A 14,363-nucleotide genomic window follows, 5' to 3' on the forward strand; every position below is an offset into this window, starting at 1 on the left:
TTATTCGAATAGTTTAACAGACCTGCTAACTCGACATTATGTGGCATGTTTACATACTGTGAAATACTACCAACATCATTTGTTTCTATCCTGTTTAAATTCATTAAAAATTAATTCAAAGACGTATGATCACAATAAATACTTCACTAGACAAAACTCGTACTTGTTAATTCAATCACACTTTCTTTACAGTGCTTGACTGAAAAGATAGAATATTAAGCCACGAGTTGAAGAACAGCTCAGGTATTACTCTCCCCCCCCCCCCCAGTAAACCTAACCTATGTAACTTATATTCAAGAGTTTTTGAACTTGGCACTTAGTCATAGTACATTATACAAGTCTTATACCGAAAGACAAAATTATTTTTTCAGCGCTCAGTGGCAGTTTTTGAGATTAAGTAAAGTGTACGAAAATATATATTTTTTATGTTTGTTTTCATTCATTTATAGATTGTAACTCAAAAACAGAGCCAGATAGAGACTTTTGGTGATATATTCGAATTTAGCATGTAACATTCATGTAACATCACATGTTTTCGTTTAGGTTACAAAATGGCTGTTCACTAATGTAATCAATACCGGATTTAAGCCTAGGCAACCTAGGCAGTTGCCTACGGCGGCAATTTCCAAGGTGGGCGGCATTCTCTCGCTTTCTCTTTCTTTTTTTTTTTTTTTTTTTTTTTCTTACACTGAAATTTGTTTTTAAAACACTTGTTGGTAAATCTTTTCTGAAGTTTCTTCTTGAACACTTTGTGGAAGTCGAATATTGTTTTGTTATCGCATTGTCGTGGTTTCAGTGAAAGTAAAAGGAAAGTGTGCAGCAGTATAGTTTTAATGTAATGCCGATATCACGTTATTATACTATGAAACTGCTTAAATTTAACTGCTTTTGTTGAAAATTAAATTGGATGTGTGTTTATTAGCTATTTATCACTATGGATAGTAACCACAACTCTGTTACATTTCCAATATAAATATATCGTCAACAATACTATTATTTTAATCACTTTCCAGCATGTGCACTACCCTATATAATTTGATATGAAAAGTTTATTCAGCAAAGAGTTGGATTTATTTTTCAATTTACTTTATACTTCCTATCCAAGTAAGAAATACTCATAATAATTATACCACCAACAAAACCAATGCTTAAAAATAAACCACAGCCTGTCTTTCACAAATCAATTTTGTTTCAACAATGAATCAGTTTCAATATGTTTCTTTGTATCGAGTCAGATGTCCTTTGTCAGATCGACTTTGATGACATCATCAATTTTTTCTTTCTGAAGAAAGTGCGAAGGAAATCTTTATATTTTGCATGTATTTTGATTCCAGTAATTTGTTTTCTGAATTGTAACATTTCATTTAAAAGTAATTGAAACTAAACATAATCTGTATAATAGCTACTCATAAACTGTTTATGGGAGTTGAGGGCGGCAAGTTTTAGCACTGCCAAGGGGCGGCACTATACATAAATCTGGCTCTGAATGTAATTTTATACATACTGGTACCGGTACAGACAATATAAATACGTACCGGTAGTATATGTACATATTAATTATTAATGTTTAATATTTTATTTAAATAGCATTTGTTATTGTAAGATATGGAGGCCTATCAGTACATATCAAAATATTGTATTTTATTATTGAGTAAGTGTTCATAATGTGTTGTCATTTAATTGCAATTGCATGTAAAAGTTATTTTTAAAGAAAGGATACATTACTTATTATTGGAGTTAAATTATTTATTATTTGTGTTCACAGCACTGGATACATGCTTCTTCTGGACGGCAGAAGTTGTACAGATGTTGACGAATGTAAGGAGAACCCTCGTATCTGTAATGGAGGAAAGTGTACTAATACTCCTGGAAGTTATTCGTGTATATGCACCAAAGGCCTGCTTCCTGGTCCCGACAGTACATCTTGTATAGGTCAGTCTAAACTTCAGTCTATTTGTCTGTGTAGGGTCAATTTTTAAATAACAATCTCTTATTTCTCATTATAGTACTGGTATTTATTTTGAATAAATTTTATTCACTTCCTCCAAGTGAAGGCTGCCTACAAGACAAAGCTTACCATAAAATTGTTGTTTTTTTTTAATAAATGGTAGGTAAACAATTATAATGGAAAAAAGAAAACAATGGAGAAGGAAAAGAAAAAGAAATAACACAATTATAAATAATTGAAGATGACTAAACAAAACATCATTAATTCCAGAAGAAACATAAAATTTCCTAGTATCTATTTGCTATCAGGTGATCACAGTCGTCTATTTAGCACTAGTTGCAGGACCCAACTTAAGTGAGCAGATCGCCATAGGAGATGGCGTGTAGAGATGGTTTCTTAGGATTTTTATAGATCCTTTCACTGCAGACAGAGATACTTCAGTGACAAGAGTTTGTCCTAGACCAAACTGCTTGCAAAAATCTTTTGTGATGGTCCCTCTAGCTCCCATCAGTAATCCAATAACTTCGATCGACATTAGATATTTTTTCTTATAATATGGTATAGTGGGGTCGTATATGTCGCATTTTTCCTGATGTACCTCAGCAGGTTGATTTTCGTACGTTTCCATCCTTACAGTTGGATCAATTATGAATCCGCTTGTTAATCTTGTCGGGATAGCGATGATGTAACAGAAATTACTGTCATACTATCAAAATCGATTTGGATACTTTTACAAACCTATACGTTTTCAGAATCTCTGGTGGTGAAAAAGTAGATTTTGGGTTCTGTACATTATGTCTGTTCATCTACACTGGTACTCCACATGTCCGTATGCTCCGTCTATAGCTACTCTAAAACTTTTCTTCTCGAATTGTTTGTTGTACTAACTTATAAGAAATAATGCCAGGTGAAAAGAAAATACAAATTTTGTGCCCCAAAAATATTTTGTTCGGCGAGTAATGACTCAGAATTACACCTCAAATCATTAAGTTCTTCAAACAAGTTATGGTAGGAGTTAGAAGAAAAAGTATAACTAAGTATCAATTTGGGTGTTTAGCAGATAGAATAAAAAGCAGATCTAATGCAAATAACATAGGATGTATAGTACAGTCTCGCACCATAGTTGGGTGGACTAAGGTGTCATGTTTAGAGCACTAGTACTACAGATACAGAATAAGTGCTGGTTTGAGTCTTCATGGGGAAAAGAAATTGTTGTTGTTGTTGTTTTCTAATGCCAGGCGTTTGACAATAAAGTCATTTGACCTCTTGCACTCCAATATTTTTCAAAGATATTGTCATGGCCAGCCACTGAAGCACAGATTTTGAGGTGTTCCGAATCCATTTCTTGGTTTGAGTTAAATGGCAAGTTGTAGCCGATTTAAGTGAACACCATATTTTAACGTTTTGATGGCTACTTCATTCACACACAACCCCCAGAATATCTGGAGGACCACACCTGCTGTTGGTCGACGGGTCCACTGGACCTAGCTGGGAGATGTTGTTGATCACCAGCTTTCCCTCCTTAAGCCACTGGAGGACGATTTTAGTGCCATAGCAGGTCAGCACTAGGAACAGAAAAGTAGAAAGAGGAGGAAGGAAAGGGAAATGAACCCCTAGGCCTCGAATGCTCTAATGCCGTCGGGATCGAAGAAAGTAAGAGTTCAGTCAGAGGACTGGATAGGAAAGGGTAAAGAGGGAATTAGGTATTGAATAGAGGAAAATTATACCAAATTCAGTCATTAACTCATCAAGCTGACCAGTGCTAATGGATGAGTAGCCCCTCCCTTTAGTTCGGCTTGTAAAATTATGCTTACTAACAGCTGCACCACGGGAAGGTAGGGATGGGACGTTGGGTATTTGTCCAGGTTGGTTCCTTAAAGCCTTCAATGGGAAGGATTAATGGCTCTCCCCCCCTGTATCCGACAGATACCCTTTTGCAGCCGGGGAAAAGAAATTTTCTTATGACATTTAGGTCATTGTATGGAACTACCACCCAGCATTGTGATGAATTTGGAAGCTATGCTAATTAGTGAAATCTGGTTTCACAAGTCAGTTATAACAGCTGGGGGAATCATGGTACTCCCATACTGTTTGGATGATTGTTCACCTCTGCTAGGGTATGTGGATGTGAGGCCAGCAGTCAGCTGGTATGCCTTGACTCTCCATGGGTTGTCACACAATGAATTTCTTTATTTTTATTTATTTTTTGTATAATACAGAGACATTATTATGACATGAGGCGAGAAAATGGCAGGTGACTTGTGGCCCACTGCTGACGTGGTTTCCGGTGAACACACAACCATTTCTCCGGCACTTCTACAATACTACATAACAGTAGCCTACTAACAATAAATGTTCAATAATTTGGACTTACCGTGCTCACAGCCATTGCTGAAAATGGCCCCCATTTGCCGCCACACACAACTGACGTCTTCTGATAAACGAATTTTTCTTCTATAAGAATACTACGTTTTCTGTTTGATTTTCGATTGTTCACTGAGCCTGTTTCTTTAAATCTTTTAGCAAGCCTTCTAATTGTTTCGGCAGAAGGCACAGGTTTGTTTGGAAACTTTATTCGAAATTTATGCCTTGCTTTCACACACGATCTTTTGTCTTTTATGTACGTATTGTACATATACACATGTTCACACAATGAGAATTTGTTGGTAGGCATTACCTATATACATAATAATCACTAAACTTCATACACAAACTTTGTACACTTGAAGAATCAAAACTTTTGTAACATGACTTGTGACTACAGTGAATGCCATATGGCGACTGAGGATCTACTATGCCGCACCTCTAACAGCCCACGCATTGCACAGGGAGCAGGCTGCCAGTAACCCACCATACAAGAAGTACCGGTAATATAAATAAAGTAGGTTGTCATATTTTCCAAAGTTTGTAATTATCTCACACTGCACTGATGTTGATTATTCTTAATCCTAAACTACTGCGAAATAATCCTCACAGCCCTTTATAGCAACTGAGGTAAAGAGTTGGTCGCTTAGTTTGCCAACAAAACAGAGGAGGATCACTGGTTTTTGTTTCGAATTGCATGGCTGGTAAGGGGAAACAGAGAAGAGGAAGGTATATAGAAGAATACAAAATGAATGAAAAGCTACCCCATTTAGAGACCCGGGATGTTAAGATCCCTACCTTACGAGATAAGGGGCACTAAGCAGCAATAGAGACGTGAAGTCTGTATGTTGACCACCTGTAGCCCCATAGGACGAGTGATCTCCAGGGACATAGTGTAATCGAAAGGATTAAATCAAGGAAAAAAATCCATGACCCCATTGGGAGTTGAATCCGCGATCTTCCAACTTGTAGCACAACCCAACCACGTCGCTACCGCTTGCCTCATATAGAAGAATATAGTCTTAACAATTTTACAATTTATATAATACAGTTGTTGCCTTAGTTCCTACATATACAATGCATACCTGTACTGCGAAAGTAGTTACCAGTATGTACAATTTACAATCTGTTTTCTAGCATAACCTATTTTATGATTAATTCCTGTATACAATTTGTTGTTATTAGTCATAATTGTGTATTTACATACATTAATAAGTGTGTGAATTTACTCGAACTTACAGACGTAGACGAGTGTGAAATGGACGAAGATATGTGTGAGAATGGAGAGTGTGACAACACTCTTGGATCGTTCATGTGTCGATGTGAGGAAGGTTATTCAGCCAAACCTGACAGTGGACCAGGTTGCACAGATGACGATGAATGCGAGCTGGGCACCTACAACTGTGACATGAATGCAGACTGCATTAATGCTCCTGTAAGTACTTCAACCACTTAGGTGTCTGCACAGTTTTTTTGTATGTGCGTGAGTGCATATCATGTGCTAAACATGATTAGAATTGAAGTTTAGGCGTTCATTAAATGAAAAAGTAAAACAGCTCTCTTTAATAATTTTACTGCTTATGAGAGATTCCTTTGTTCATGAATAGATGTGAAAAATGCGAAAGTCTACTTGGGGATCCGCCATTACTCAGTTTGTATCAGCTATCTTATGGTATCTATTGCACTGGCTTCTGGCGGAAAATATTTGAATTATATCAATACAAAATATACCACTGGTTCACAGCTTTTTAGCCTTCTGTATGTAACATTGTTCACTGACATACGTGTAAGAGATGCACATATTGAAAATATCACTTAAATCGAGTATACTTTTGGAGAGCCATGTAGCTAACTGTGAAGTGCTCTGCATTGAAAGCTAAATTATATTCACTGATGATTCGTTATTTTGTTAAATAAATAACTTTACTGTGTTAAATAAAATTGAAATTAATGTGATATTTTACCTTGATTAATACTAGTTCTGGCTTATGTCCACTATCTTCAGATTTCTAGTGAAGTCTTATGCTCGTTTCCGATTTTCTTGTTGTTATTGTCTTGGTGTAGGTGTTTTATAATCAGTAGTGCTGTGTCAAAAAGGGTTTGTATTCTGAAATTCAGTTGTGTGTTGATGTGTCTTTGTGTATCTATTAATTTCGTATTGTTCTAGTGTATTTAGTTTCTGATTTATCGGTTGAGTGTATAGAATTTCCATGTCTGTTTCTATATTGCTGTAGTTGTGGTTGATATTGGTCATGTGTTCTGCGTAACTGGAAGTACTGTGTTATTTAGTTATTGCTGTGATGTTTTCCTTGTAATGTGTTTGAAAAGATCTCCCAGTTTGGTCAATGTAGAAGTCGTTACAATACTGCATGTTAATTTGTAAACTCCTGCATGTAACATGAGAACATGGTCCACAAACTAAGAAGTATAATATCAACTTCGGCAAACTCAGGCTAACTTGAAGGGTGGAGAATCTCAAACAGAAATCTTATGACACTATCTGTTGCTTACAGAAAGTCCTCAAATTACTCACAAACTGATTATAGAACACTTCTCAGAAACATTTTTGGAAGAACATAAGGAAAGTATTTAATGCTATAAAAGAAGTTATATTGAGATTTTCACTAAAATACAAGTTCCCAATAACCCTGGTAGTGATAAAGTGTTTTTGTGATGCTAAAATTGCTGTATTTTAAAGAAATTTACGGAAATAAAAGTTTCCTCACCAACTCTGACACGAAACAGTGGTTTCGGGCATGCAGTCTGTCTACCTGGCTGTCTCCCTCTCCTTTCTTTTACACCTTCCCTTCTTCTCCTCTCCCTTTCTACCTATTCCCTTTTTCCTCCCATTTCCCTACCCCTCGCTTTCTCCCTCTCCCCCTCCATCTCCCCCTCCCTCTCCCCCTCCCTCTCCCCCTCCCTCTCCCCCCTATCCCCTCCCTCTCCCCTCCCTCTCCCCCCTCTCCCCTCCCTCTCTCTCTCTCTCTGTTTTTTTCCCAAAGAGTACAAGGCAGATCTTCTCACAGACTGCAACCCGTCACAATTTAGATAACATCTATGTAATTATTCGTTTGTTTTTATTTCAGGGTTCCTATTTTTGTCGCTGTCGGGATGGTTTTACTGGAAATGGAGTGAGTTGTAGAGATGTAAATGAATGTCTTACAAACAATGGTGGATGTGACCAAAATGCTCAGTGTATTAACACAGAAGGTTCATTTAAGGTAAAGTACGATAACATATATGATTTTTTGTATCTTTTATTTCTGATGATTCATATATAATATAATTTTAAATTCAGAATTTTGCTCTAGATTGAAGCAAATATGTAACAAGCAAGTATGTCATATTTTACCAATGAAAATACTAATCAGAAGCCTTTGGGACCAGTAACAAAAGTCTTGTGTCTTAAAAACTAGGAATTTCAGTAAAGATTATATTACATTTTGAAATATGCTTGTAGTCATACATATCAAAACTCTGCTTTAATTAAAAAAAAATAATAAGAATTCGATAGAATATCATCATCGTTATCGTCTTCATCACTTAACTTATTATTATTGTTCATCATCATCATCATCAGCAGCACCACCATCACCACCACCACCACCATCACCACCACCACCACCATTGTTCATAGTTATTGAAGTCACCTGCCATCATCTTTTTGGATGACCTATGTTTCTGTATCTAACAGGTCCACTTTCTATAGCTTATCAGTCTGTCCTGCAGAAGTTCATATTTAATAGATATTCATGTTATTTGAAGGGTTCAGAGCCATAGTGGGCCAAGCGCCATTTATTAAAAACGGAGAAAGCAAGGGTTAAAGTTAGGTGAATACCGTATTATTTAATGAAGATTGACATATCATTTAGTTTGAATGTGTATACTTTATATTACTTGCTGTATGTTTCCATTGGATTATGGTAATAACTTCATTTTAACCCTTGTTTTCTACGATTTTAGTAAATGGCGCTTGGCCCACTACGGTTCTGAACCCTTCATTTGTTTTTGCACGCAGTAATCTTATTCCCTATGCTGAAGATTTTCAGTTCTTTTTTGATATTGCTTATTTCATCTCTCAAAACAAATTTAACAATCTTCCTTAAGAACTCCGCCCTAAGTGTAAGTTTCTGGTACACCACAGCCTAAGAATATCAAATTTTCAAATTGACAGATTAATATTTTCTATTTCAGAGATCACTGTCTTCTATGGTTATAAATTAATAAATAGTTCTACCATATGTAAATTGTGTTGTTGTGCTGTTTTGTGTAAGATATGTGCAAGTTGTGAATACTTCTGTTTATGCTATGTTAACTTGGTTATTAGCAAACAGGACAGACATTTAATGTCTTTACTATTTTCTGCCTTCCTCTTAGACTCCGCATATGATCCATATATCTTAATGTCATCTATCATCTGATATCTTCTTCTGCCCCTAACTCTTCTTCTGTTCACCATCTTCCAGTGAATCGTTTAGTAGGCAGTTTCTTCTCAACCAGTGACCCAGCCAATTTCTTTTCCTCTTTCTCATCAGTTTCAGCATCATTCTTTCTTCACCCACTTTTTCCAACACAACTTCGTTTCTTATTCTTTCTGTCCATTTCACATGCTCCATTCTTCTCCACATCCACATTTCAGGTCCATACCTGTGGAGTAACTGTCAGCGCATCTGGCCGCGAAACCATGTGGCCCAGGTTCGAATCCTGGTCGGGACAAGTTACCTGGTTGAGGTTTTTTCCGGGGTTTTCCCTCAACCCAATACGAGCAAATGCTGGGTAACTTTCGGTGCTGGACCCCGGACTCGTTTCACTGGCATTATCACCTTCATTTCATTAAGACGCTAAATAACCTAAGATGTTGATACAGCGTCGTAAAATAACCCAATAAAATAAATCCACATTTCAGATTCTTCTAGTCGCTTCTCTTCATTTCGTCGTAATGTACATGTTTCTTCCCATACAATGCTACACTCCACACAAAGCACTTCACTAATCTATGGTTTATATGATGATGTTTGAAAACTTTTCTACAGATTCTTCCTTTATTCATAAGTTTTTGGTATTTCATTTACTTTATTGTGTTTTGAAGTGTTTTTTTCTCACACGACATCTTTCATTACTGCTTATAATTGGACATCTATACATAGTAAAAATCTCATTTCTGTTCTTTAAATTCTACTTTTGTATATTATGGTTACAGTCCACCTTTCTGAGTCTCACATTAAAGCAAGTGAACAGAAGAATAATTAATGAATCATATTTTAATTACATTTTCAGTGTGTTTGTGATGCTGGCTTTCGAGGTGATGGCTATTCTTGTGTGGACATCGATGAGTGCTCAAATGATCCAACACTCTGTGAAAATGGTCACTGTCTAAACTATCCAGGCTCCTTCCGATGTGAATGTGAAATGGGCTTTATGCACCCAGACGAGAGAAGCGAGCAGGCCTGTGTAGGTTAGTTAACAAATAAAACAAAAGCATTCTTTTTTTTTTTAATATTTGCATATATCATTACATTTTTTCTTATATAGCTTAAAAGCAGTATATCTTGGAATACCGGTACTCTTCAGCTGTCGGAGATTCAGTTTACTTATTACCAAACTATAATCAAAAAGATTACATACCGGTATTCTAAGTTTTGTGCATTTGAAATATGTTATAAAATACACTTTTCATTACAAATTTAATGCGCCATTTTATGTAAAATGATGAGTGTCTCATAAGTAAGAGGGAACAGCAAGAACAAAATAGCTAGTGATAGTTTTTCGGAGAATGTCTTGGTTGAATTGAAAATAAGCTGAAATTAACAATTGGAGCTTATGATTTAATTTATTTGTACGGAACGAGTGGATATTCCTTTCCCTAGACATAAGTTTTTAGGCATCAAACATACGCCTTCGAGCCTCTCTTCCTGGGTAAAACAACAGATATCGCCTAGTGCAATATATGTTGGCAGAATTCTATGTAATGGTTGACGTTTTGGTATTTATTGATGTACTCCTTTCGGCATCAATTTACTCACCAATCAGTCACAATAATAAATTACAAGCAGGCATGAGTTGAATTCAAACAGCCAACTTGAGGTGTCTGAAAAGTAGTAACAAAGCAGAATAAAAATAAAACTTCAAAAAAACACTCTGAAATAAAATGTCTGCTTGATAATATTCATGACAATTGACGACGAATATCGTTTCATTTAACTAGCCTATACTGAGAGAGTGGACGAACATCGACTGTTGAAATTCCCCATGAATTTTCGCTTCGAAAGATAGGAAATTGTATGCACTATAAGAATTAAGAGCTGCTCTGAGCCAAGAGTTTAATGTTTAACAACAAGAAGAAGGAGGAGGAGGAGGAGGGGAGTGGAAAAGTAAGAAGAAGAATAATAACAAGGCTTATAAGCTGAAAGTTACTTCTCCCACTCCCATCCAATGAATAATATGTTGTCCGTAATAAAGGTTTAAAATAACAAAGACAGAACTGTGCTTGTCACCATAAGGGTCTTGTAACGCCACTGAATCCGTTTAACTTATTTAGAATAATTTCGAAGTCACATCAAACTTGTTGCTGTGGTTCTGCTGTGCATGTATTATCACTGTCATACACTACCAACAAGTACAAAAGTCTGGTGAACTGGCTGGCTGAGCAACAGGTTCATTTGTTTCAATACCAGTAGGTGTTATTGAGGTAATCCCTTTCTCTTGGTGGTTAAAATGTGCAGCAGCACCATATTGCATAAATTATAAGATAAATCTTATCGAGAGACATATTTTGTACCTTTTTTTACTGCTACCTTACACTATAACTCTGAGATAATGCTTCCTCAGGAGAACTACCTTAAGTGATTTTATTTCTATATTGAACTCTACATTACATCTCTAAAAATTGTATACTTATGAAACACTCTGTATATTATATACCTATAGTACATAGCGTAACAGTATGTACAGAAGTAGTCTTTTATTTTATTATAGCATTCTGAGATTATATATATTTAATTTTTGTTTATAAGTCTACTTTTCTGGATAAGTCACTACGCTTTACAAGTGTGCAACAAATCTCATTTAAGATCAGCTAATTGTAAATGATATTCTTAATCTTCTTCTCTCAAATTTAAAGTACCGGTAATTATTTTGAGCTTGTGTTTTAATTGGTAATTCTTTATTTAATGCCTCTGCATGCTTCAGAAAGAAAGTGAAGAAAGAATTATGCAGCCTCTAGTGTAGCTCAGTCAGCTAAGGCGCTTGCCTGCCGATCTGGAGTTGTGCTAGGGCGCAGGTTCGATTTCCACTTGGGTTGATTACCTGGTTGGGTTTTTTCCGAAGTTTTTCCCAACTGTAAGGCAAATGTCAGGTAATCTGTGACGAATCCTCGGCCTCATCTCGCCAAATACCATCTCGCTGTTACCAATCCCATTGATGCATCGTTAAATAACTAAGTTAAAAAACAAAAGAATTATGCTTCTCGTGTACTGCAGTTCAGTATTTAATTCATCATATTAAATTAAAGTATTAAATCATTCAAGAGTAACTTCAAAATTATTATGTTGTACAGTCATTTACAATAGTTTGTTGTAATGTGTAACAAAGAGTATGTACGGTAATACAATATGTTAGTTATGGTACAGTACTTTACTATAGTAGATACTGTTATTATTGGACACTGTCATATGGCAATTTGAATATTTGGAAAATATTTGTGTTTGCTTTGTTCAAATTCAAATTATGGTTTATCTAACGACGTTCGCAACTGCAGAGGTTGTATCAACGTCACCAGCGTGCCAGAATTTTGTCTCACAGGAGTTCTTTTACATACCAGTAAATCTAGTGACATGAGCCTGTCGCATTTAAACACAATTAAATGCCATCGACCTGAGCCAGGATCGAACCCGTAACCTCGAGCACAGAAGGCTTTGTTCTCCTGTTTATTGTTTAATTTTGAAATTACATGAAGTACATAAATAATATTAGAAAATTCATTATTTTTCTGTTCTTTCAGACATTAATGAATGCCAGATGTTCAGTAACTTATGTGTGTATGGACGATGTGTGAACATCTTTGGAATGTTTCGCTGCGAATGTGAAGAAGGGTATACTTTAGATGGTTCTGGAGGTGAGTTAAAATTGAAAGTTATATCCCATCTTTATAATTGAATTAATTGCACCAGTTAGTATCATTGTGGTAAAAATGTTATTGAAGTTGCAAAATATAAGAATTTACTTTCAAATATCACGAAATTTACAGTTTTATTTCTCTCTCAGAGGAAGTCGTGCAAAGGATTTTACCAATCTTTAAAATTCATTGCCCCTGCTCAGGTTTAAACCCGTGAACCTCAGATCCAACAGGTAACATGGTACAGTAATTATTAGACCATTGAGGACGACATGCCGCAAGCTGTACCCAAAATAGGGCTGAAACTTAAGTACATGTGCCATTGCTCTTTCGAGAAAGATATGTTACCGTATATATGGTCTTTTGATGTTAGTATAGGTTTCTTAATATGTACTTCAGTTATTGCCGCTAAATTTTTAATATTATTCGAATCAGCTCTTAGTTAAATTTCTGCTATCCCTTAATGTTTCAATGTGTTGTCTTATAAGCAGCATAAACATTAAATATATTCCGGTTTGCAACATTTTTTCTGTGCCAATTGAAATACGATATTGATTAGAATTATGTATATGCTATGAAAGGGATATATATATTTTTTTAAGTTAGCTTCATTGTGGGTAATGCATTCATTATACATTTTAATGAAATATGTTTTCGTTACTGTTTAATTTTGAATATAAACTAGTCACATGTAAACAGTATTTGCATAGAAAATATTATAAATATTGCATAGTAGAACCCTGCTAATCTGAAATTCCGAATAATCCGAACATGCCAAAAATTAAAAAAAAAAAACTAATAATAATAATAATAAAGTAAAAATAAAAAAGGAGAAAAAGAATGTGAATGAAAAACAGAGTATTTGAACTAAAACTCGATCAATTTAATGCTACAGAATTTAGAAACTCAAAATGTACAGTATACAGCGGTAGCATAGGCGGAGAGAGAACAGTTTCCTTGGGGGGGGGGGGGGGGGGGGGGGCAAAGCAAAACCAAAGAATCCCGATATAACAAGATTATGGAGAACATTATTTACCTTCTCTCACCATTATAGCTTGACCATGATACAGTATATCGGAATATGATCATTTAATAAAGATATTTTCGGGAGCAGTGTTACATCCATATCCGCAATCTTTCGGACCTAGTTGTATATGGCTAGAGCTGTAAGTCTACTACAAATTATAATAGGGCATAACTTAATAAAATCTCCCTATTTTTTTCTGTTTTATACAAACACATGTATACATCAACAGTGCTAACAGAATCTTTTTTATCTGAAGCTTACATTCCTAAGATATCATATGAAATGTAAATTCTAATTATTTTACTTAATCTCTCGTTTTTAAGTTTACACATTAAACTGGGATCACTTTCTTTTTTCTGCATTGTTCTGCATTATGTTATTCATATTTCTCCAAGTGTCAGACTTCTAATGCATGAGTGCAGGTTGTTGCAAAAGAAACATTACAGTGCTTCCATTCCTCAAATGAGGTATAGAAATTATTATACATTCAGAAATTTAAAATAAATATTGTAGTCCAGAGACATAATCTGAACACATTAATTCCTCAATTTAAGCACAGAAACTTAATCATAAAAAAGAACAAGAAAAATCTTTTGAATTCAGTATTTTGTAACAATAGAAAAAAAAAAGTGTTCAGAGAAGTTGCCTCCCCATGCCTCCCCCCTATAACTCCGCCTATGAGTGTAGACATTGAAGGGTGAGGAAGGGATAAAACATAATTTCCCTGCTTGCATTCCTGTCCCCGCTTAATCCGAAATTTCGAAAATTCGAATAGGCCCTGGTCTCAATTAGTTCGGACTAATGGGGTTCTACTGTAATTGAAATTACTGTATATATCTTCAAGTGTAGAATATACTGTATATAAGGGAACAATTAACTTAAACACAGTAATTGTCGTTTGAAATTACACT

At 35.4% G+C, this 14,363-nt stretch overlaps 1 protein-coding gene across 2 annotated transcripts in view; it reads left to right on the forward strand.

Moving 5' to 3' along the window:
• LOC138712024 (fibrillin-2-like) overlaps positions 1–14,363 on the forward strand; it is a 603,403-nt gene that overhangs the window by 512,219 nt on the left and 76,821 nt on the right. For both annotated transcript variants that reach the window (XM_069843407.1, XM_069843408.1), the window contains exons 24-28: positions 1,766–1,932; positions 5,554–5,747; positions 7,399–7,533; positions 9,590–9,767; positions 12,312–12,425. In XM_069843407.1, the coding sequence (XP_069699508.1) occupies positions 1,766–1,932; positions 5,554–5,747; positions 7,399–7,533; positions 9,590–9,767; positions 12,312–12,425 (788 nt within the window). The remainder of the gene's footprint in view (positions 1–1,765; positions 1,933–5,553; positions 5,748–7,398; positions 7,534–9,589; positions 9,768–12,311; positions 12,426–14,363) is intronic.

This window comes from Periplaneta americana, chromosome 13 (assembly GCF_040183065.1).
Source record: "Periplaneta americana isolate PAMFEO1 chromosome 13, P.americana_PAMFEO1_priV1, whole genome shotgun sequence".
In the NCBI taxonomy this organism is placed as follows: Eukaryota; Metazoa; Arthropoda; class Insecta; order Blattodea; family Blattidae; genus Periplaneta; species Periplaneta americana.